Source organism: Myotis myotis, unplaced genomic scaffold (genome assembly GCF_014108235.1).
Source record: "Myotis myotis isolate mMyoMyo1 unplaced genomic scaffold, mMyoMyo1.p scaffold_m19_p_7, whole genome shotgun sequence".
Lineage (NCBI taxonomy): Eukaryota > Metazoa > Chordata > Mammalia > Chiroptera > Vespertilionidae > Myotis > Myotis myotis.
In genome coordinates this window covers 67640177-67662234 of record NW_023416379.1, presented here as the reverse complement: position 1 = coordinate 67662234, position 22058 = coordinate 67640177, and the positions used below count along the sequence as shown (strand labels likewise).

General features: G+C 36.8%; 1 protein-coding gene across 2 annotated transcripts in view; it reads left to right on the top strand.

Annotated features, from left to right (window-relative positions):
- The window catches only part of ADGRB3 (adhesion G protein-coupled receptor B3), a 689753-nt gene that overhangs the window by 350136 nt on the left and 317559 nt on the right, over window positions 1-22058 (top strand). For both annotated transcript variants that reach the window (XM_036318196.1, XM_036318195.1), the window contains 2 exons: window positions 14778-14927; window positions 16196-16271. In XM_036318196.1, coding sequence (XP_036174089.1) covers window positions 14778-14927; window positions 16196-16271 — 226 coding nt within the window. The remainder of the gene's footprint in view (window positions 1-14777; window positions 14928-16195; window positions 16272-22058) is intronic.

The following is a 22058-nucleotide window of genomic DNA, read 5'->3' as shown; positions in this document are numbered from 1 at the left end:
AAAATTTCTTAATAATAAACTTCAGTGTCCATTTGAGCTGCTTTATTACTTTTTGAAATATGAACCTTCCTTCTTTGGAAGAATCTGTCTTTTATTTGAGAGCATTAATTTCTCTCTTCTTTTTTTCTAAGTAATCTCCATTTTCTTTCCCCAAACTCATTGCCTGATTAACTCTATTTTAATTTTTCCTAACTCCTTCAGTTTTTATAATAATCATCTTACTAAAGAGGATAACCTCTATCATCTTTAAAATTCTAAAAAATTCAGGCTATTTCAAAAATGCCATAGTATGTTAGAAATATGGAATATTATTTTTACATACCAATTTCTTACCAGAAAAGTAAATATATTATTGTGTAATATAACTTAGACTACATAGGTGACAAAATTGTTAATGATTGGTATGCCCTTTTTAACTACATATAAATTATTGTAATGAAATAGGACACTCAATTTAATCTTAGAGTTTGTGTTTTTGTATGTTTGTGCTTGCGTGTGTGGGGGGGAGGAAGAGTAAATTATTGTTTGCAGATATTTTTTGTTTATTTGGTTTGATGATCCAGAGACCAAGCTTTTCTGAATGTGATGATAAAGAAATGAAATTGACAAATATCACTATATCAAGTAGTAATTGTTGTCAGCAGTCATTCTTTACTGTGTTTATATTCTAGCCATAAAGTCATGAGTCTCTACTATAATGGCATTAGGATCTAAAGATTATTTTTGCAGCATGATCCGAAACTGCCCAATGATGGGATTAATTGTGCTTGTTTTCTGGGGTGATCTGGAATCAGGTGCGAGAGTGCACCAATGCTGGCACTTAGGTGCTCAGTAAATAGTATCTCTATCACTGTTGTCTGTACCTTCTCTTTCTTCAAAAAATTACATTTGGTGAAGCACATATGTCTAACTTTTATCCTCTCCCTTTTGGAAAGGGCATAGGGCCCTGCTTCCTGTTTTGGGAAGATGAAGTGGCTAAAATTCTACAATTTTAAATCACCTCCTTGTTCTTAGTTCCATTATCTTAGAATCATGTACTTAACCTTGTGCCCAGTTCCTCCTTTCAAGTTAAAATTAATCTCCTATTCTTCAGTTCTTCCTCCCTTACTTATATTAAATCAATATTTATTAAGTGCTTGCCAGGTACCAGCTATCCTTTGGTCACAAAAAGATAAGCCAAACATGCCTGAATCTGTCCCTTATGGAGGTTATACTCTGGTGAGAAAGATATTAAGTTTCTAAAAATGAAACGTAAGTAAGTGAATGAACATGTACTTTGTATTATATGCAATATAAGAAAAAATAACTTTAGAAACAAAAATAGATATAGAGAGATAAATATATATAGAGAGATATAGATATATATCTATGTTTCTTCTCTCTCTCTCTCTCAAATTATGGTAAATGATATGAAAAAAGAGACTAACCTGGATTCCTAACTTAGATATGAGGGCAGTGGTGGCTCGGTGCTGGAAAGTTCTCCTGGCCATTTAAGCTGTAATCTGATGGTTGAGTAAGAATTTGCCAAAGGAGGAGTTGGAATGAAATGAGTGTGTGACTGGAGAGCAGTTGTTAGTGGGAAAAGTCAGGAGCTAACACTGAAGAAGTCAAGGACTAGGTCCAGGAGACCCTGCAAAGGGCTACTAATCTCATACAAATGTAACAGGAAATCACTGCGGGGGTGACAGGACTCCACTCTGCTTTACTCACTGTCATGAAGAGAGCGACTAGCAAAGGGACAAGAATGGAAGTAGTGAATATAGTTTGAGTTGTTTTAATTTAGGCAAGATTTGATGGACAGTTATGTGGCAGTCAAGGTAGAGATAAGGAAACAACTTAAAGTTGTATTTTGGAAGGGAAAGAACAAGCACAGTGAGGAACTAGATTCCAGGGTTGAGCATATGGAAATATCAAGGCTAACTTACTGTCTTCTGTCTTGAGAAAAGGATGGATGGAGGTACCCTCCACAGAGATGGGAAAGACTGAATAAGGAGAGAATATGATGACGAATGGGTGGAGATCAAGAGTTAAGCTTTGACTATGCTGCCTGTGAGATGCCTGAAGATATTTAATTGACAGTTAAGGTAGACAGTTTTGGAGTTCAGAAGAAAGGTTCTTACACCCATTCTACCTCTACTTAAAATATTTGTGTAAAATGGCTATCTCATCACTCGGTTGTAATCTTTTCTATGTAAGAACTTCTTTAAAGTATGTTTTATTGATTTTTAGAGATAGATAGAAACATTGATGAGAAAGAAATATTGATCGGCTGCCTCGTGCACACCCCCTACTAGGGATTGAGCCTGCAAACTGAACATGTGCCTTGACCTGGAATGGAACCAGTGACCTCTTGGTTCATGGGTGGACCCCCAACCACTGAGCCACACTGCTCGGGCAGAACTTTTTCTTTTTTGGGTCTTCTACAGTATTTCGCACAAGGCAGAGAATGGTTAAGGTGAAGAAGAAAAGGGAATTGGCATATTTTGTGTCTTACTGTGTATAGGGAATGAGCTACCTGCCTTTGGCTTAATCATCATGAAAGGCTATTGACTTTTACAGATGGTCAAACGGAAGAGCAATTAAATGGCTTGCCAAAGATCACAAAGTAATTGGAAACCTATGTCTGTCTCCAGGGCCCATAGTTATCACATTAAACCCCAATGCCTCCTACTAAGCCTTTGGTAAAACCCATTCATTAAAAAAATATATGGGGTGTTTTGTCAAACATTACTACATGTTAGGGTTCTATCATACAACAGTAAATAGGGAACATTCCTTTCCTTTTGGCACTTATAGGCTAGTGTGGGAGTCAGTCCACATAAACTGGACAAACTTTAACTGTGAATAGTGCCATAAAGAAAATAAACAGGATTATATAATAGACAGGAATGGGAGAAAGTGGAATTTCTTTAGATGGGGCAGTGGAGAACAGACCAAGCTAAGGAAAAAATAATTTAGCAGGAATTCAAGGATGATAATAAAAAAGAATGGTCTAGTTCGGAAAAGCTCTGAAAACAATAACATGCGCATCTAGATCAAGGTCAGCAAACAAGACAGTCGTGTATAATGTGACCAGAAACAATACTGCTTATATGAGACAATTGTATTTATTTTATAAATACCATATTTTCCTGCGTGATCTTCATTTACGGCTGCTTTCACATCCTACAAGCAGACTTGGATAGTTGCAACAGGCCTGATGGCCTACAAAGATGAAAATATTTACTTTTTGATCCTTTATAGAAAAAAGTTTCTCAACATCTACTAGTACAATACAGCATGCCTGCAACTAATGTTAAAGTATGGTTTTCACATTTTTATTTATTTTTTAAATATATTTTTATTGATTTCAGGGAGGAAGGGAAAGGAGGAGAGAGAAACATCAATGATGAAAGAGAATCATTGATCGGCTGCCTCCTGCACACCCCCCACTGGGGATTGAGCCTGCACTTTCAGTCCACAGTCTGACCCTCTATCCAATGAGCCAAACCGGCCAGGGCGGTTTTCACATTTTTAGACCAACATCCCTTCATCCCTTCTCCATAGCTTATAAAGCCTTTGACTCCTTATAAAGCCACTCTTCCATTATTCAAATACCCCTCTGTTCCTGAGTTAGTTTACTATTGTTCTCTCTCTCTCTCTCTCTCTCTTTCTCTCTCTCTCTCTCTCTCTCTCTCTCTCTCCTCTCCTCTCCTCTCCTCTCCCTCTCTCCCTCTCTCCCCCCTATCCTCCATTTATTTTTATGTTTTCCCCTGTTTATTTCTCTTAATCCTCTAAAAGTGAGCCTTTCCTACAGTACATTCTGCAGCTTTTTTCTGTCATCTTCTCGTTACCTACAGAGCTCTCCATCTCACCTGTTCAGGTATCTGCACAAATGTCAGCTTACCAAAGAAGCTGTCCCTAAGTTTCTGAACTCCAATCATCATTCTCTATCATAAAATTTCGCATTACTGGCACCTGGTTGTGTTTATTTATTCCTTGTCTGTCTCTCACCAGATTCCATGCCAAACCCTTGAGAGTAGGGACCTCCGCTGTTTTGCTCACTGATGTATGTATAGTGCCCAGAACTGTGCCTGGCTTGTAATAGGTGCTCAATTAATATTTGTTGAGTGAATAAATCTGTCCATTGTATTCTCTCCTTAGGAGAACATATCTATGTCTACACGATCAACTATTACTTCTAATTAGAAAGCATCCAGTTTACATCTCCAAGTTCTAAATTTCATCATGCTCCGGATCACCAGCTACCAGCCTACAGTATAACGTTCAGCCTCCTCTCCTACTCTCACTAAGCAATTTCCCGTTAAGAATGCTCTGACACTTCTGGAACTGCACCGACCTTTCCCAGGCCACGCAGCTCCCTCTTCCCATAGCTCATATGCAACCATCAGCCCTCAGCCCAGTTACACCTCGTAAGAAAGGCCTTCCCCACAATCAACCAGCTCTATCACATATGTGTTTTTTTTTCTTTCATGCCATCTGCATTGTTTGTTCCTTAAAATTTGTGTGTTCCCCTAGAGTATGAACTCTTTAAGGGTGAAGAATCTGTGTCTCTTTCTCATTTGCTCAGTGATAGAACAGTGCTTGGAACTCTCTTAGGACTCAACCGAGGTTTGTTGGAAGAATGAATTTCCACAGTCATCTCTTCTCTCCTTGCTGTTTTCACTTGCCATTGCATTACTCCTCTGGAAATGGATGATTTGCTATTTTGGGAAGCCCTTGAGTTGTTGACGTGGGTTGTTGTTTCTTGCCTGATGCGTGCCTAACTCCTCATAATGTCCAGACTTATTTCTCTAGGAAAGTTTCAACACCCTTAAATAGCAAAATAGTAACACACACATGAAAAGAGAGTCAATCGTGCTGCATATACAAAAGCTCTACTATTTTTTAGCTCTTTTTAAATTTATTGGGGTGACATTGATTAATGAAATTATATAAGTTTCAGGTGTATACTTGGTTAATTTCCCATCCTTTAGTGCTCCTTCCTCTGCAGGAACTCTGTTCTTAATTTCACTGGTTGGGGGAAAAGGAAGAATTTGTTTCCTAAAGCATTTCATATATTGATTTGTTTTTACTGTTCAGGTAGACATGCAAAAGTGAGTCCAATTTCACATTTATTTTATACTTATGTTAGGAGTTATTTTATACTTATTTTAAATCATAAAGTACATTTTGTAGAGAAGATGTGTGATCATCAACACCTGTTTTTAAAATCCACTAAACATACTCTTTTTAAAAACTGAAAAAAATTGGCATGATCTATTTAAACTTCCCTCACTATATTCTGTGTAGCATCGAAAAAAAGTCAGAAACAACATGCAATAGATAACAGAAAAAGTGCACACACTAAGATGCTTTGAGAATGTATTTCTTTTTAAAGGAAAAGTGTAACATATGTAATACTTTAAGCAATAAAACAAAATTTTAAAAAAATGACTTCTCTAACATATATCTAGAACAGCAGTGGGCAGACTTTTTCTGTGAAGGGCCAGACAGTAACTACTTTAGGATTTGTGTACCATGCAGTCTGTGCTGTCACTATCCAACTCTGCCACTGTTGCATGAAAGCAGCCCTAGACGACATGTACTAGTAAATGAAGGGGGGTGTCTGTGTCCCAATGTATTTATAGACACTGGCAATTGGATTTCATTTACTTTTCACACACCAAGAAATAATGTTCTTAAACATTTATTTTCAACCTTTTAGGAATGTGAAAATCATTTTTAGCTTGCAGACCAAACACAAATAGCTGGTAGGACAGATTTGGCCTGTGAGTTATAGTTGGCCAGACCCTAGTTGAGACAGTTCAGCGGAACAGAGCCATGTATGTGGAGTGCATGTACCACCTGTGTCTGCATGACTGCATGTGGGGAAGGGGGGGAGACCCAAGAGGAAGTGGACGGAGTCCCCTGTAGAGAGCACTGAAGTCTGGCAAAAAGACCCTGAGCAGGAAAGAGAAACGCCCATCTGTGCAAAAGCTCCCAGGCCTGATTGAAATGGTTAAATAGAATCTAAAGCTGATACTCACAAACAATTTGCAAGTTCCTTTTTTAATTTCGGTTCTGGAAAGGAATATGCAAAATGGTTAATTAAAGTTTCAATACATATACTATGTCATTAAAAGGCAATAGGTTGAAAAAGTTTCTTTGATATGCCGTATCATTACTTTATTGACTGTCTATCTAATTTGTCTTAGTTTTGAAACTAAGAGAATCCTGCTTTTTTCTCTTAAAAATAAAAAACACTCTGTAAACTCCTCATGGGAAGAACATTTCTAAGTCTGAGACCATCTAAGTCGCCGTGTGCCGCTCCTGGGATGAGAGGATCCTACACTGTGTAATGGGGATGGTGGAGATGGAACTGAGGGTGCACTGTGCTCTCAGCACCGGGGTCCTTGCAGCCGCCCCTGCCTAGTGGCTGTGTTTCCTGGAAAGTGATGGCTACATACTGCTCTCTAGTGAGCTGGATCTTTCTCTATCGCCTTCATATTGCTCATTCCAGCCTTTTGGGAAAGTAAACAGAGTCAATGAGGGAGGCAGGGAATGAGGAGAACAATTACAAATCTGTCTGTTTGAATGTCTGAGTGTTTCCTATAAGCCACTCTTTTAGAATTCTAAAATGTGATTTTTCATAGAGATGTGAAAACATAAAGATTATGCTGCACATATTTATATATATAACCTCAATTTCCCCTTTTGGTAACCACCATTCTTCAGCGGTATCTAGTTTTGATCTCCTGTTAGACAAGTGAGATAGTTTTACTTCCTCTACTTGAATCATTATATTTGTCTTTTATAGTCAGTCCAAAAAATATTACAGTAAGGCAAGGTAAATTTGGTATACATTTGTTAGGTAAAATCAAACTGTGCCACAGAGTGCAAAATCATATACTACTGAGGATAGTGATAATAACAGTATCTCCCAGGGTTGTCTTAAATATAATTAAGATTATCATGTGTAAAGCACTTGGCTAAATGCTGTGGTGAGAACAGTGCCTAGCACAAAGGAGGCATTTGATAGATACTTACTGAATTATTGTACAGTCAGCGTCAGCTGTTGTTCCCTTCTCTTCCAGATGCCCTTAGCATTGTTGTATAAATACAAAAAAAAAAAACATGGGATTTTTTTTTTTGCCTTAACTGGTTTTTCTCAGTGGATAGAGCATAGGCCTGTGGACTGAAGAGTCCGGGTTCGATTTCAGTTAAGGGCACATACCTAGATTGCAGGCTCCTCCCCAGCCCAGGCCCTGGCCAGGCCCGTGCAGGGAGCAACCAATATATGTGTTTCTCTCATATTTATATTTCTCTCTTTCCCTTTCTCTTCCACTCTCTCTAAAAGTCAATGGAAAAATATCCTCAGGTGAGGATTAAAAAGCAGGGCTTTTTAAGCTGTTAAGTGCCAGGGGGTTACACTGCATGTAGGTTCTACTCAGTCCTTGTGTGCTCGCTGTATGTGCATGAGCAACACTATCAGTTGCCTATCTTATTTCATCCTCCCAAATCCTGAATGATGCAGTAGCTAATATCATTCCCTGTTACGGAAGAGGAAGGTGAGGCACAGAGAGGTTAGGCCATTTGCCCAGTGTCACACAACATGTAAGATGAACATGGGATTTATTTTCTAAAATGAGACTTTTGAGAGTGGTAGGGGATGCTATTCATAATTACACAAAACAGGGATAAACTGAGACTGCCCCCACAAAAAATTAGAACATTGTAGTTACCCTACAATACCAGGGTTGTGAATCCAGGGCCCAGGTACAGAGTCCACACTGAAGCCATCTGGTAAGCGCCCACTTTCCTTTACTGACCCTCCTTTGCCCATTTGGCTTCTTCCTGCCGCATTCACCCACGCACGTTTGCCCAACAGTGTTTTCCTTCTACCTGCCTTCCATTATCCATGATGCAACTGGTGTACAAATTTATTAACTCTAACTTGTTTGTGCACCATTCACATAAGAATGAAGAACACATAGTCCCCATCCTCCAGGACCTCGGTAAAAGCAAAAGGGTAGAACATCGTGAAACAAGGCTAGAAGCACCACCCTGCTTGATGAACCAAAGGAAGGCTCAGTGGTGACAAACACACACACACACACACACACACACACACACACACACACACAGAAAAAAAACCAAAACACCTCTTGTGCTTTTAGATCCATCTGTAAAAATTCCCTATTCTTTCTGATGAGCAAAAATCTCTACTGAATATGAATCCTTTAAGAGCTTGGCCTGTAACAGACATGATGCTTTCAAAGGACTGCATATCCAAGGTCAAAATAAAAGTATTAAAATTGCAAAATGAAAATGCAGCTGGTTTTACACCAAAGTTTATCAGTGATGAGTCACCTATTTTTATTACACAAGAGATCAAATCTAGTGTTGTAATGAAAACACAATACAATGAATTCAAGGTAATTGTTGGAGCATTCAAAGATGTACCTATTTGTTCAGGTACATCAAACTGTGTTTTTTGAGTTTTCTTATAGGTACATTAACTTCTGTAAGAAAAACTTTTTCTCTGCTCAAAGTCACTAATCATCATAGAGATGCAAATTAAAACCTCTGCAGTGGGGCCTTGACTTACCGTGCCATGACGGAGCTCGTAACTCAAATTACTCATATGTTATATCTTAAAGTGAACAAGTAAGACACATGATGCTGGGCTGATGTTGTGGCGTTCACTGTGTCGTTCGCTGAGTCAACTAGCGGTGGGGTATCCGAAGCTGGCTGATAACCCGAATTTTAGCTCGCAACTCAAAGCAAAAAATTGGCGGAGAGATGGCTCGTATCTCAAAAAACTCGTTAATCAGGACACTCGTAAGTCAAGGCCCCACTGTATGTGTTATCACCGCACAGGTATCAGAATGGCTACCATCACTAAATCAACAAATAACAAGTGCTGGCAAGGATGTGGAGAAAAGGGAACCCTAGTGCACTGCTGGTGGGAATGCAGACTGGTACAGCCACTGTGAAAAACAGTAGGGAGGTTCCTCTAAGAATTAAAAATGCAACTGCCTTTTGGCCCAGCAATCCCACTTCTGGGAATATATCCAAAGAAACCCAAATAACTAATTCAAAAGAATATATGCACCCCTTTGTTCATTGTAGTATTATTTACAATAGCCAAGATCTATGCCCATCAGTAGATGAGTATACAGTATAAAAAAGCTATGATCCATTTACACATGGCTGTAAAAAAAAAAAAAAAAAAAAAGGAAAGAAATCTTACCTTTTGTGACAGCATGGAATGATCTGAGGATCTGGAGAGTATTATGCTAAGTGAAATAATCCCGTTAGAGAAAGACAAATACCATAAGATCTCATTTATATTGTGGGGTAGGTGGAGGTAGGCAAAGGGGGAAAAGGAGGAAGGGAAGAGTCTTTGATTGGGGCGATGGACACACAATGCAGTGTGCAGATGATGTTTTCTTGCGTTGTATCCTTGAAACCTATATGGTTTTGTGAGCCATTGCTACACCAATAAATTCAATAATAATAAAAAAGGCAATTTCTCAGTGTTGAGGAAAGCTGCTCTATCATTTAAACTCCCACAATAACTGGTTTTAATGCAGAAATTATTACAGAACCAAAGTATATAGCTTTGCACTCGTGCTTTGCATTAAGGTCCCTTTGCCAGTCCTGGGCGCATATTTACTCTTGACATAGTTTAAGACATTCATTTTAAATCATACCTCTTTAGTGCTCACTCAACGTGTGAGCTTCCCAGTTCACTAAAGACTATAAATGCATCTAAATTCTACTAGGGGTTTTAAACGGTTAAACTCAGTCAAGAAGGGAAATAATTGAGGATTGGATTGGGCCAGGTGTCTGGTACAGGGACTGAAAGAAGCAGGACATAAAAGCCCTCTATAAAGCATGTTTGCTGTGTGGAAATAGGTTTTCTGGTTAATCAGTGCAGGGTCATAAAAAACCGCAATGTCTTCTTAAGGACCTTCCTCGTGTGTTTAAGATAAAAATGTATAATTTTAAATACTTCATATTTTAAGGAACATGTTTGTTGATAATTTGAAGGCTAACATTTGAATCTATGAAGTATCCCTTTTTATAATGATTTATTTATTTATTTTTTAATATATTTTTTATTGATTAAGATATTACATATGTGTCCTTATCCCCACGTTACCCCCTACCCCCCCACCATCCCCCGCTCATGCCCTCACCCCCCCGTTGTCCATGTCCATTGGTTAGGCCTATATGCTTGCATATAAGTCCTTTGGTTGATCTTTCCCCCTTCCCTCCACCCTCCCCTACCTTCCCTCCAAGGCCCGACAGTCCAATCAATGCCTCTCCGTCTCTGGATCAGTCCTTGTTCATCAGTTTATGTTGTTCATTATATTCCACAAATGAGTGAGATCATGTGGTATTTATCCTTCTCTGACTGGCTTATTTCACTTAGCATAATGCTCTCCAGTTCCATCCATGCTGTGGCAAATGGTAAGAGTTCCTTTTTCTTCTTCCTCTTCTTAAAGAATACATTTCACCATTTCATATAATGCTGGTTCAGTGGTGATGAACTCCTTTAGCTTTTTCTTATCTGTGAAGCTCTTTATCTGGCCTTCAATTCTGGATGATAGCTTTGCTGGATAAAGAAATCTTGGTTGTAGGTTCTTGCTATTCATCACTTTAAATATTTCTTGCCACTCTCTTCTGGCCTGCATGGTTTCTGTTGAGAAATCAGCTGACAGTCATATGGGTACTCCCTTGTAGGTAACTGACTTTCTTTCTCTTGCTGCTTTTAAGATTCTCTCTTTGTCTTTTGCTCTTGGCATTTTAATTATGATGTGTCTTGGTGTGGTCCTCTTTGGATTCCTTTTGCTTGGGGTTCTCTGCGCTTCCTGGACTTGTAAGTCTATTTCTTTCACCAGGTGGGGGACGTTTTCTGTCATTATTTCTTCAAATAGGTTTTCAATATCTTGCCCTCTCTCTTCTTCTGGTACCCCTATAATTCTGATGTTGGTAAGCTTGAAGTTGTCCCAGAGGCTCTTTACACTATCTTCATATTTTTGGATTCTTTTTTCTTTTTGCTTCTTCGGTTGGGTATTTTTTGTTTCTTCGTATTTCAAGTCTTTGACTTGATTCTTGGGATCCTTTTGTCTGCTGTTGGATCTCTGTATATTATTCTTTATTTCAGTCAGTGTATGCTTAATTTATAGTTGGTCCTTCTTCATATCCTCCAGTGTCTCACTAAATTTATCGGCAGTTTCCAGAAAATCCTTGAAAAACCTTATAAACGTGGTTTTGAACTCTATATCCATTCGTTTGCTTTCCTCCATTTCTGTCATTTGTGACCAGTTTCTTTGTCTCCACATTTTTTATGCTTCCCTGTGTTGGTAGAGTGGTTTTGTGTGCTAGGTGTCCTATAGGGCCCAGTGGCTCAGCCTCCCCAGTTACCTGAGGTGGACACTCTTGGTGCACCCCCTTATGGGCTCTGTGCACAGTCTTGTTGTAGTTATGCCTTGATTGTTGTAGGTATCACGGGGAGGAATTGACCTCCAGGCCAATTGGCAGTGAGAATCGGCTGTGTCTGCAATGGGAGAACTTCTGTGCTGAAGACACCCTTCTGGGGCAAGATTTGTTTCAGTGGGGCTTTGGTGCTCACTGAGTCTGCCCCCTGAGTGTGTCCCGTATGGATCTGAGGAGTTGTAATCTGGATGGTCCCACTCTGACCACTGGGTACACTGGCTCTTGGATCTAAGGAGGTGCTAATTTAGTCTCTGCCTGAGGTTACCCAGCAGGAGATACAAAAAGATCTGCAATTCCCCTTCCTTTTATGGAGTTTGGAGGTGCCCAGATGAGGCCCAGCTGTGAAGCAATGCAAGCTGCTGTGGGGCCTTGGGCCTTCTCTTGGAAGTTCTGCGTCTGTCTGGCCCAACTGTAATTTGTTAGGTAATTTTCAGGTTGCAAAGGGCCAGGTCATTCATATGCAAAAGCCTCTGCCACAGCCTGGGTGGGGCGGGGGGGAGCTTGTGACTCCCTCCCGATTCAAAAAGACAGCCGCGTCCTCAGGTACCAGCCCCTTTCCACGTGCGCTCGAGCCTCCGTACCTTTGCACTTTACTTCCGCAGCTCCTGACTCTCAGTGTGCTTTTCTCTTTCCTTCTAGTTGTAGAATTTCCACTGAGCCAGCCTTCCTGTAGTTCTGGATGATGTCCGTTTTGTCTTTTTGTTGTATTTTTGAAGTTGTTGTAGGAGGCAGCAATTTTGGTGTTTACCTATGCCGCCATCTTGGTTTCTCTCTATAATGATTTATTAAAAATACCATCTTTAAAACTGCATTCTTACTAAAATTAATGAATAAATGTTTGTTTTTATGTATCTTTATGCTCAGTTCAAAGGACTTTTGTAGAGAGTTAATAGTGATCCTGATTTATTTTTATATTCCTTTAATCTAGACTGTGTTCAAAAGTACAATATAACCCTGACCGGTTTGGCTCATTGGATAGAGCGTCAGCCTGCGGACTAAAGGGTCTCGGGTTCGATTCCTGTCAAGGGCATGTACCTTGGTTGTGGGCACATCTCCAGTAGGGAGTGTGCAGGAAGCAGCTGAATTGATGTTTCTCTCTCATTGATGTTTCTAACTCTCTATCCCTCTCCTTCTCCCTTCCTCTCTGTAAAAAATAAATAAAATATATTTAAAAAGTACAATATAATCTATATAGTCATAATTAAAAAGCCAATGCACTTCTAATTGAAGAATGAATGCATTTTATAAAGAGAGATAGATACACATTTAAATATAACATTTTTATATTTTTAAAAACATGGTATTATACTAAAATTTATTCAGGATGAAATGATATAGAGTTGATAGAAACTATGTCTTCTCCATTTTTTATTTCTTCTTTCTGTTAATTTTTTCTTTTCATATATATGGAAACAGGAATTATTAGACTTCAAGGCCCAACAATTTATCTCTCATTTTTTTTTATAGGAGGAACCAGTTGTGTGACAGTAAAAACAACAAAAAAACAACCTTCATTTCTCTTCACTAGATTTAGAGCAGAGGAGAAATAAATTTTCTTTAATACCAATAAAAGGAAAGTTAGAATGAAGGAGTTTGGAAGTAGATGAGCTTAGTTTTGCGTATTGGATAGAGGTTACGGTAGGACTCCGAAGAAAGGGTGTACTGCAATATAGTGACCATCTATGTGCAATGTGGGATTTGGACCTTAAGGACACTTGAATTGAGTTACTTTTGGACAACAAAGATGATATGGTTTGAAAAATGAAGGAAATTAAAATACTAGTAATTAGAGATGTTATCTGAAAACAGGACTTATCATTCATAACTAATTTATGTACTCTCTTTCTTCACCATTTAGTTACAAAATCCCTTTTTAGGCTTATTATATCAAACTAGAGGCCTGATGCACAAAATTTGTGCAAGAGTAGACTTTCACAGCCACAGCAGCTGCCTCGATCCCGCAGCTGCAGCCCCGACTTCATCTGGAAGGTCGTCCGGAAGGACATCTGGACGGTTTTGGTCAATTTGCATATTAAACTTTTATTATTATAGATTACAGGCCAAATGAAATTCCATCTGATGCTGATAATGGATGTGTAGAATAGCTTAAAAGTGCTTTAATAAAGTATAATAATACATACCCAATTTAATTTGGAACTCAGCCAGTAGTGCAGTAATATATTTATACAACTAATATCATTAAATTTTTCATTTTCATCCTCTCTTGCTTTAAATTGCAAGTTTCTTTAGACTGAAATCCACTTATGAGGAGCCTAATGGTTTCTTACTTTTGCCTTCCTGTTGTGATAGCTTTTAGAGATTCCCTATCATCTTTCCATTTAAATCCTGCATGGGGCACCTAAAACCAATGTAGAACAATTATGGTCCTATGTAAAGGTTATAAAAATTACATTACTTAATTGAAATGTATATAATAAATAAGTGCTTAAGTATTTATCATCATAATTTTATTATATGTAATTTTATATGTATATACATATATATATACAATAAATATATAATATTGAGTACTTATAATAAAACATATATCCAGGCATTAGCAAACATATAATTAATAATTTTTCAATATGTTAAAATACTTATTACAAATAAAGACACAATTTTTTATTCATATATATAATATTTATTTGTAACTTTCATTTGTGGGGTCACAATTTTCATACTTTTTGTTGTATTTGTTTACTATTTCTGCATGTTATATTGGTTCTATGGTTATAGCATTCATGGTGCCTCATTATGTACATTCTGACAGTTCTGACCCCCAGAGCAATATGGCTTTGTTTTCCATGTCTTCATGACATCCCACCTAATCCATGAACAATTTTTCCCAAAGACAATGTTCAGAAGTAAATACAAAAAAAAAAAATGTTCTGAATATAAAGTTTAGATTTAAATGTAAAATTTAGTCTGTGGGTCAAGTGTGTTAATCAAAATATTTAACAAAAAAATACAGCATGAGCTTTGAACAATTGAAATGGAGGCCTACCACAAATAACCTGTATGGTGGTACCTGCTGGTACTTTTAGAATATCCACCCCACCATTGACCTTCATTGAATGATTCCTGCCGAAAGCAACAAAAACCCAGGTTGATAAGTAAAAGAATTAGCAACCTTAATGCATATTGTTTCATAGAAGTGTCTGTTTTGTAACTCTGATAAATGTAATTTTGGCTTGAAATTTTATTTTAAATATAATATATGTTTTAATATGATCACGTTTGATTGTTCCGGAAGGTTTGAGTTGACATTATTACTTGTTTAATAGTGGCTAGCATTCAGAAGCTTCCTGCAGCCTCTGTTCTGACGGACATCAACTTCCCAATGAAAGGACGGAAGGGAATGGTTGACTGGGCAAGAAACTCAGAAGATAGAGTAGTCATTCCGAAAAGCATTTTTACTCCTGTGTCATCAAAAGGTATGTATGTGCCCTGGCCGGTTTGGCTCAGTGGATAGAGCGTCGGCCTGCAGACTCAAGGGTCCCAGGTTCGATTCTGGTCAAGGGCATGTACCTTGGTTGTGGGCACATCCCCAGTGGGGAGTGTGCAGGAGGCAGCTGATCGATGTTTCTCTCTCATCGATGTTTCTAACTCTCTATCCCTCTCCCTTCCTCTCTGTAAAAAATCAATAGAATATATTTTTAAAAAAAGGTATATATGTGAGATAACTTGGGTTTTGACAACATATTTCTGATAAGTTCATTTAATAAAAGTCTATATCATTGCATACTTGAAACCCATCTGATTTTATTAACCAATGTCACCCCAATAAATTCAATAAAAATATTTTAAAAGAAGAAAATATTCTTAAACAGGATGCCAAGTATAGTATTACATGGAGCATAAAGGGGGAAAAAAAAGAAAAGATAAATATTTAAAAAAATTAAAAGTATAAAAATAAAAAAAGTCTGGACATAAATCTCCATATATTAAACAATTTAGAAACAGTCACTAAACTAATTTTGTACAAGAGAAAACTTAAATTTGGTCTTTAAATCTCTCAATTCACTGGAGCAAAGGATCTATTTAAATTGAAAAATACAGTGCAAAGTATAGACCTAAGCTTGGCATGGTCAGGTTTCAGTATTGACAGGCTTATCCCATTGGAGAGCCTGAGGCTTAATGTTTTAACTTCAGTTAATGAAAATGTCTTGCATTTTCCAGGAAAAGTCATTTTTATTTCTTCCACCTCACATTTGTTACGGTTTGAAAATAAGGTCTATAAAAACAGATTTAAGAAAAAGTTAAGTTTTAAGAACATCTTCGTTACTCTCTAAAATTAATGTCATTTTGGACAGTGACATTGTGATCTTAATTTTTACCTTGGAAATTTTGACCTCATGACTTAGAGCTGAAAAAGGAGAATTGGCTGTCTTTCCTCATATCTTTGGGACTTTAAACTTATTAGCTATAATGATAGTTTCTTCTCTTAACCTGATGAAGGAAGATTACTTCAAAGGATGGTTATTTTCTGACACAAACCCATTAACAATACATCTTTTAGAGCTTCAGTTAATGTGTGGAGTGTGGGGAATAACCTTCCCATTCATGGTTAAGAAGACATTTCTTTTACCCAGCTTTCATCAGCAAGTCCTGGGATCCCCATGTAATTAGTAGATTAAAGTTTTATAAGACATAGCATGTTTCTTGCTGTTTTACTAATATTTTAAAATTTTATTCTTTCTAGAATTAGATGAGTCATCCGTATTTGTTCTTGGAGCAGTCCTGTACAAAAACTTAGATCTAATTTTGCCCACTCTGAGGTAAGCTGCAAAGTAATAAGCTGTTATAACCTTTGTATATTATTCCAAAAAATGTAATTATAGCTCATTCTATGAAAGTAGTCTGACAAGCTTTGTTAATACAAAACGCTTTTTCTAAGTGAAATAGAAAATACCAATTTAAGGAACAGCTTATTAGCATACTATGCATTTCAAAACAATTAGAAAGGATGATTTTGGTCTGTGAGAATAGCCCTGCAATTCTTTTGTGACTAATCTTGACTTGTCTTAAGACTGAGGAGGAGGAAAAAAAAACACCTCAAGTCTTTATAAAGGAATAGTTTGTTTTAAAATTAATGTCTTCTCTATTTATTTGTACATAATGGTACTGTTCATAAACATTGCATAAAATTAAAAGAGTGTCATGATGACTGGGAATACAAGGTTTTTTCCTTCATTTGCACAAGATCTCAATTTGTTTCTAAATATATACTCAATTATAGTTACATTAAGAAAAATGCTATTGTTCAATTAGAGTACTATTTTTGGAAGAAATCTTTTCATTTCTTTTTTTTCCCAGTCATTAAAGAAACAATTACAAATAGTAACTCTACCAACAACCATTTGTTTTATCTATTGCCGTAACTAATTTACCTATTCTCACAGAAGGCATCACTTGTATCTATTTGGATGGTTATGTTACCACTCATGATGACCTGTCTCCTCCATCACGCCTCATTTTCAAGGACTGAGATAAAGTTGTATTTCACTTAAACACAGCCACAGTTGCAGTGAGCTCTTACTCATACCCTCATGAATACAACTTCACATTTTTAGGGAGGAGAGACTGTGAATGATGTGTACCATTATACCAGGGGTATAACAAATGGTCTAATAAATAAAACCAATTAGAGTTCAGTCCAGCAGAAAAAGGCCTCCCAAAGAAGCAACTAGGTTTTTGCAGCTGCAGTGAGTAGTCACAATTCTTTGGAGAAAGTCTATGTACAGCAAATTGCAATATAGTTGGTGAGTCATTAAGAGTCCTACTCGAGACTATGCAGGTTCTCCTTCATCTACAGAGACATTTATGGAAATTTAGTCTTCTTTAACTCTCTTCTCTGGGTGGAATTTGGGCTTTCTGAATTTGAATAGGTTTGTATTTGGTTTTGTTCTACTCATAACAAGTTTTCAAAACTAATAAGTTTACTCTCAACTTTTCCACTGGCTTTATGAAAACACATTGGTATGTACAACTACCCACAGATAAAACTGATTTATAGTGGCACTGACTCTACCTTTGTGTATGATGTTCTTTTGAAAGGAAATGAGCTGAAGTTACAAGTAGCCAGATACTCTATGTTACATACTTATTTCCACAGTGAGGTCACTTGTGTAAAGTTCATCTTTCAAGAATTTGAGACACTTCTTTAAATCAGACGACTTGGGTTTTCATTCCAATTTAAAATAACCAAAAAAAATTATAAACTTGTCCAGTCACTGAATAATCATCTACCTTCAGTTCAACTTTAAAAATAGGAGCACTTCATGTGCAATTTCACTCTACTTACTGCTGAGGGGTATGGTGAATGCAAATAAAATATTCACCATAAGTGATTTAGACTGCGAATGAATTTCCCCACATGACTAACAAAGTTGTGTTGTGATTCATCTTGGTTTGTGTTATACCAGAGCTCAGTCACCCACACAAATAATATCAGGTCATTCCAAGTTTCATAAACAGATACAGTCAAGGGAATTGGAAATGTATCTAGGGATATCAGCTTTTTGTAAAAAGAAAACACATTTACTTAGCATTTCAACATTGTTTTAAAAGCATGGCAGAGGCAGAGGTCACTACGGCTGGTGGGTAGATTAAAGGATGTATTATGGGTGATTTCATGGATAAAGCGGGGAGCCATTTGGAGCTTTGAATATCCCCTAATATCCCCGTGAGACAAAGAGATTCAGATTAGCCTTTGAGCAAGTCACTGACTTTTTTTTTTTTATAAAGTGGGGTTACCCGCAAAGGTTCTTTCCAACTTCAAAAATCCCCTGTCTTTATCACAGTAAAATTATGAACTTTTTAGAGTTCTGACATATTCCTTAGCTTTAAATCCTTGATAACCTTTGAATAAGAATTATAGCTATGTATACCAACTTATACTTTCTGTGTACAAAGTAATTAGGTAAATGACTATGGGAAATCAATATTCACATTTAGATTCATTGACCAGAAATAATGACATAGCAAGCTCAAGATGAAATATTTAAGTACTATTTGAAAAATGAAATATTAGCATTTACTTCTCATTTTCTTTTCTTTTGTACAGTAGAATAATCTAAGGGAGCATTTTTAGGCTTGTTATTTTTTCCCTTTCAAAAAGTTGTCCTACACAGTTTAGTGAGTAATTGTACCAAATATAGATCTTCTACATAGAGCAAGCCTTTTAATGGGCAAGAGGGATATCTTGTTTTATAGTCATTCAATAAACATTTACTAAGCAGCAACCCTGCTAACCTTGCTATCTTAATTCTTTTAAATTTTCTGAAAGGTCAAAATTCCCAGAACAATGCTTAATAAATTATAAAGGTCCAAGAAATGTTTACTGGAATAATTGTCTTATATGATAGGATATCCCATATCAGCCATTTATAAAATAAGAGTACATAGAAATTTGGTGTTTAAAATATGAAAATATATTACATACATCTTGTTTATTGTCTAAATTTGACTGAATTAAACCCAATAGGTAAGGCAATATCTTCTCATTCAAATTTTAAAAAATATCTATAAATTTTCTATATATTTACTTATTATTTACCAAATTTCCATAACACACTTTCCTCAGTGATCATTTTACTAATTACCTGTTGACATTTTCACAGCCAAGTTTCCCATACACAGAATAATGTTAGAATTCTGTTAAGTTTCCAGGGATTTTATATTTTGATATACTCATTTTCAAAACAATATTTTGCATAATTTTCCTCATGGGGACTAGAAAGAAGAACTTCATGTAATGTTTTGAATAGATATAATTTAAAATTTTCCCTTCATACAAAGACATAACTAACTGCATATTGACTCTTTTACTTAAAATTTTCTTTTCTTCTCTTGCCCTATTATGCATTTAGCTATTCTCTCTGCTGCAATTTTTATGTTACTGCTTGGTCATCTTTCCTTTTACATAAAGCATATTCAAATTATCTCTTCCAATGTAGGAAATATGCTCTACTCAAGTCCAAACTAAATATGTGCTGCTATTTTCAGCCTCCTACTTTTATTCTTCTTCAGAATAGTTTCTTACTGTATCGGTTTATGAAACTTGGAATGATCTGATTTTATTTGTGTGGGTGATTGAGCTCTGACGTAACATAAAACAAGAAGAATCACAACACAACTTTGTTGTGGTTAAAAAGCATAGAACCAGCGAATTTAATGCGGCAAGGCCCTTTAAAGGTTAGTACCCACCAGAAATCTAATTTTCAGATGAAAAAACTGAGCTCCTTATTGCTTCAGTGACCTGCCCAAGCTTATATGTCCAGTAAGTGACTGAGTTCTAATCCAACTCCAGTATTCTACCTGCCAAAACCAAGACTCTCCTCTATGAGGCTAGCATCCATTCCTTTAATCAGTACATCCATGGACCTGTATATTAATGTGTACCCATATGTATCTTCTGCAGAAAACCTTGTAAGGCCCAGGAGGAGGTGGCCATGTGTAGGCAAGCTCAAGGTACTTTGGGTTCACCGTGGTGGCCCCAACTGAAGCTACTGATAGAAAGGCTAGAGGCTATCACTCTTCCCACCCCCTCGAGACCACTTTTGGGCCTGACAGATGAAGGCTGGCCATCCTGTGTCAGAGGGATAGTTAGGGGGAGGTGAGGGCACCTACACACAGGCCCCACTCCGGTCAAAGTACTAACAACCATTCACAACCTGGCAAGCACTTAAACTGCTGGTGAGGTTTTTAAACTGTAATAACCTTTTAGTTTGGCAATATCAAGATGCTTTAAAAATGCATTGCCATTGATACAGAAATGCCACTTCTAAGAACTGACCTTATGGAAATTATCTCTAAGGAAAAGAAGGTGCATGCAAGCATACACTTAAGCCAAAGAGGTCAAGAAACAGTTGTAAACAATTCACTTTCTGATTCATTTAATAAAGTCAGGTTTTGGTTTTGTAGGAAAATCACAATACTTTTGAGTGTGGGAGTAATGTGTAGTTTTCCTGGTAAGACATGGAGAAGATGTAATCCTGTTAAAAAATAATAAGCACTTTAATATAGCTATTAACATTCAAGATATTATGAAGGATCTAATTAAAATTATATGCAAATTCCACAATTATTAAAATGCCAGGAAAAATACAGCTGATCAAAAAACAACCAGTGGCTGTTTGAAAATTATCTTTTAAAAATGAACAAATTCCAATAATGCAAAATCACATGAATTTGCTGTCAAGTGCACCAACCTAATGGAGATAAATCATCCTGAATTTTTTCATATTTAGGAAATGGAATTCATTAGAGTTTCCAATATTATGGGAATTAAAAGCAATCAGGAAAGCAATTGTACTAAGTAATATTGAAAATAATAAAGAAGTGAAAACAATCACTTTTATACCAATACTTCCTGAAGGTAATCAACCTGAAGTAGTCAATTCTCTCAACTGCCCCTGCTCTTCAGTTTTAGGATCTAATCTTTGAAACTTGCTTCTACATTCTGAGTTTGAAATGAAATATTGTAGTTTTGTGATGGTCTGTAACTTTTAATAATGTTCTACCATGAGGAAATTAATATCATCTATGAGGATAACAGTTTGCTTGGCTAATGCTTTTAAATATTTTAGTATTATATATTCAGTATATTATTTATAAGAATCTGAATTTAATTTAGCCATATCTATTAAAAGTGAGTTTAAATCCCTGATTACTTAGCTTCTTTGTAGTCCTAAATGTTAACGCCCTTTAGCAAACATAATTTCAAATTCCATTTAGTTTTCAAAGCTCTGTTAGCCTAAACCTAACCCTACATTTTAGCAGCCATGAGCTGATTTTAGTTTTATAAACAAATGTATGGAACTTAATAATTTTGATGAAGTCCCAAGTACCTAGGACATATGTGAAACCATCTATTTTATTTTGTTTTTATTACAATTGGGAGGGGGGGAGGGTGTTTAAAACAATTAGGAAAACTCTATTTAGAAGTTACATGAGCCCTAGACGGTTTGGCTCAGTGAATAGAGCATCGGCCTGCAAACTGAATGGTTCCAGGTTTGATTCCGATCAGGGGCACATGCCCAGGTTGTGGGCTCGATCCCCAGTGTGGGGCTTGCAGGAGGCAGCCAATCAATGATTCTCTCTTATCATTGATGTTTTTATGTCTCCCTCTCCCTTCCTCTCTGAAATCAATAAAAAATATATTCCAAAAAAAGAAGGTATATGAACTATATTCTGAACATGGAAAGAGGCTACTCTAATTTTAAAATTTTTCATTAAATGATAAACATCTTTTTACTGTACTTTATCTGGTTATACTTTATTTGAACATTTAGTTCCATAACCCTCTCCACTGATATATCTCCTGTAATTGCATTTCTCTTAATGTGGGAAGACACACCTTACATGAAATTTACCCTCTTAACTATTTTTAAGTGTACAGAATAGCAGTGTTCCCTATATGCACCTTATCGTGCAACAGATCTCTAGAAATTTTTCATTTCATAAAATTGAAACTCTGTACTCCTTGAACAATAAGTCGCCTTTTACCATCTCCCCTAGCCCCTGGAAATCACTATTCTACTTTCTGTTTCTAAAAAGTGGGA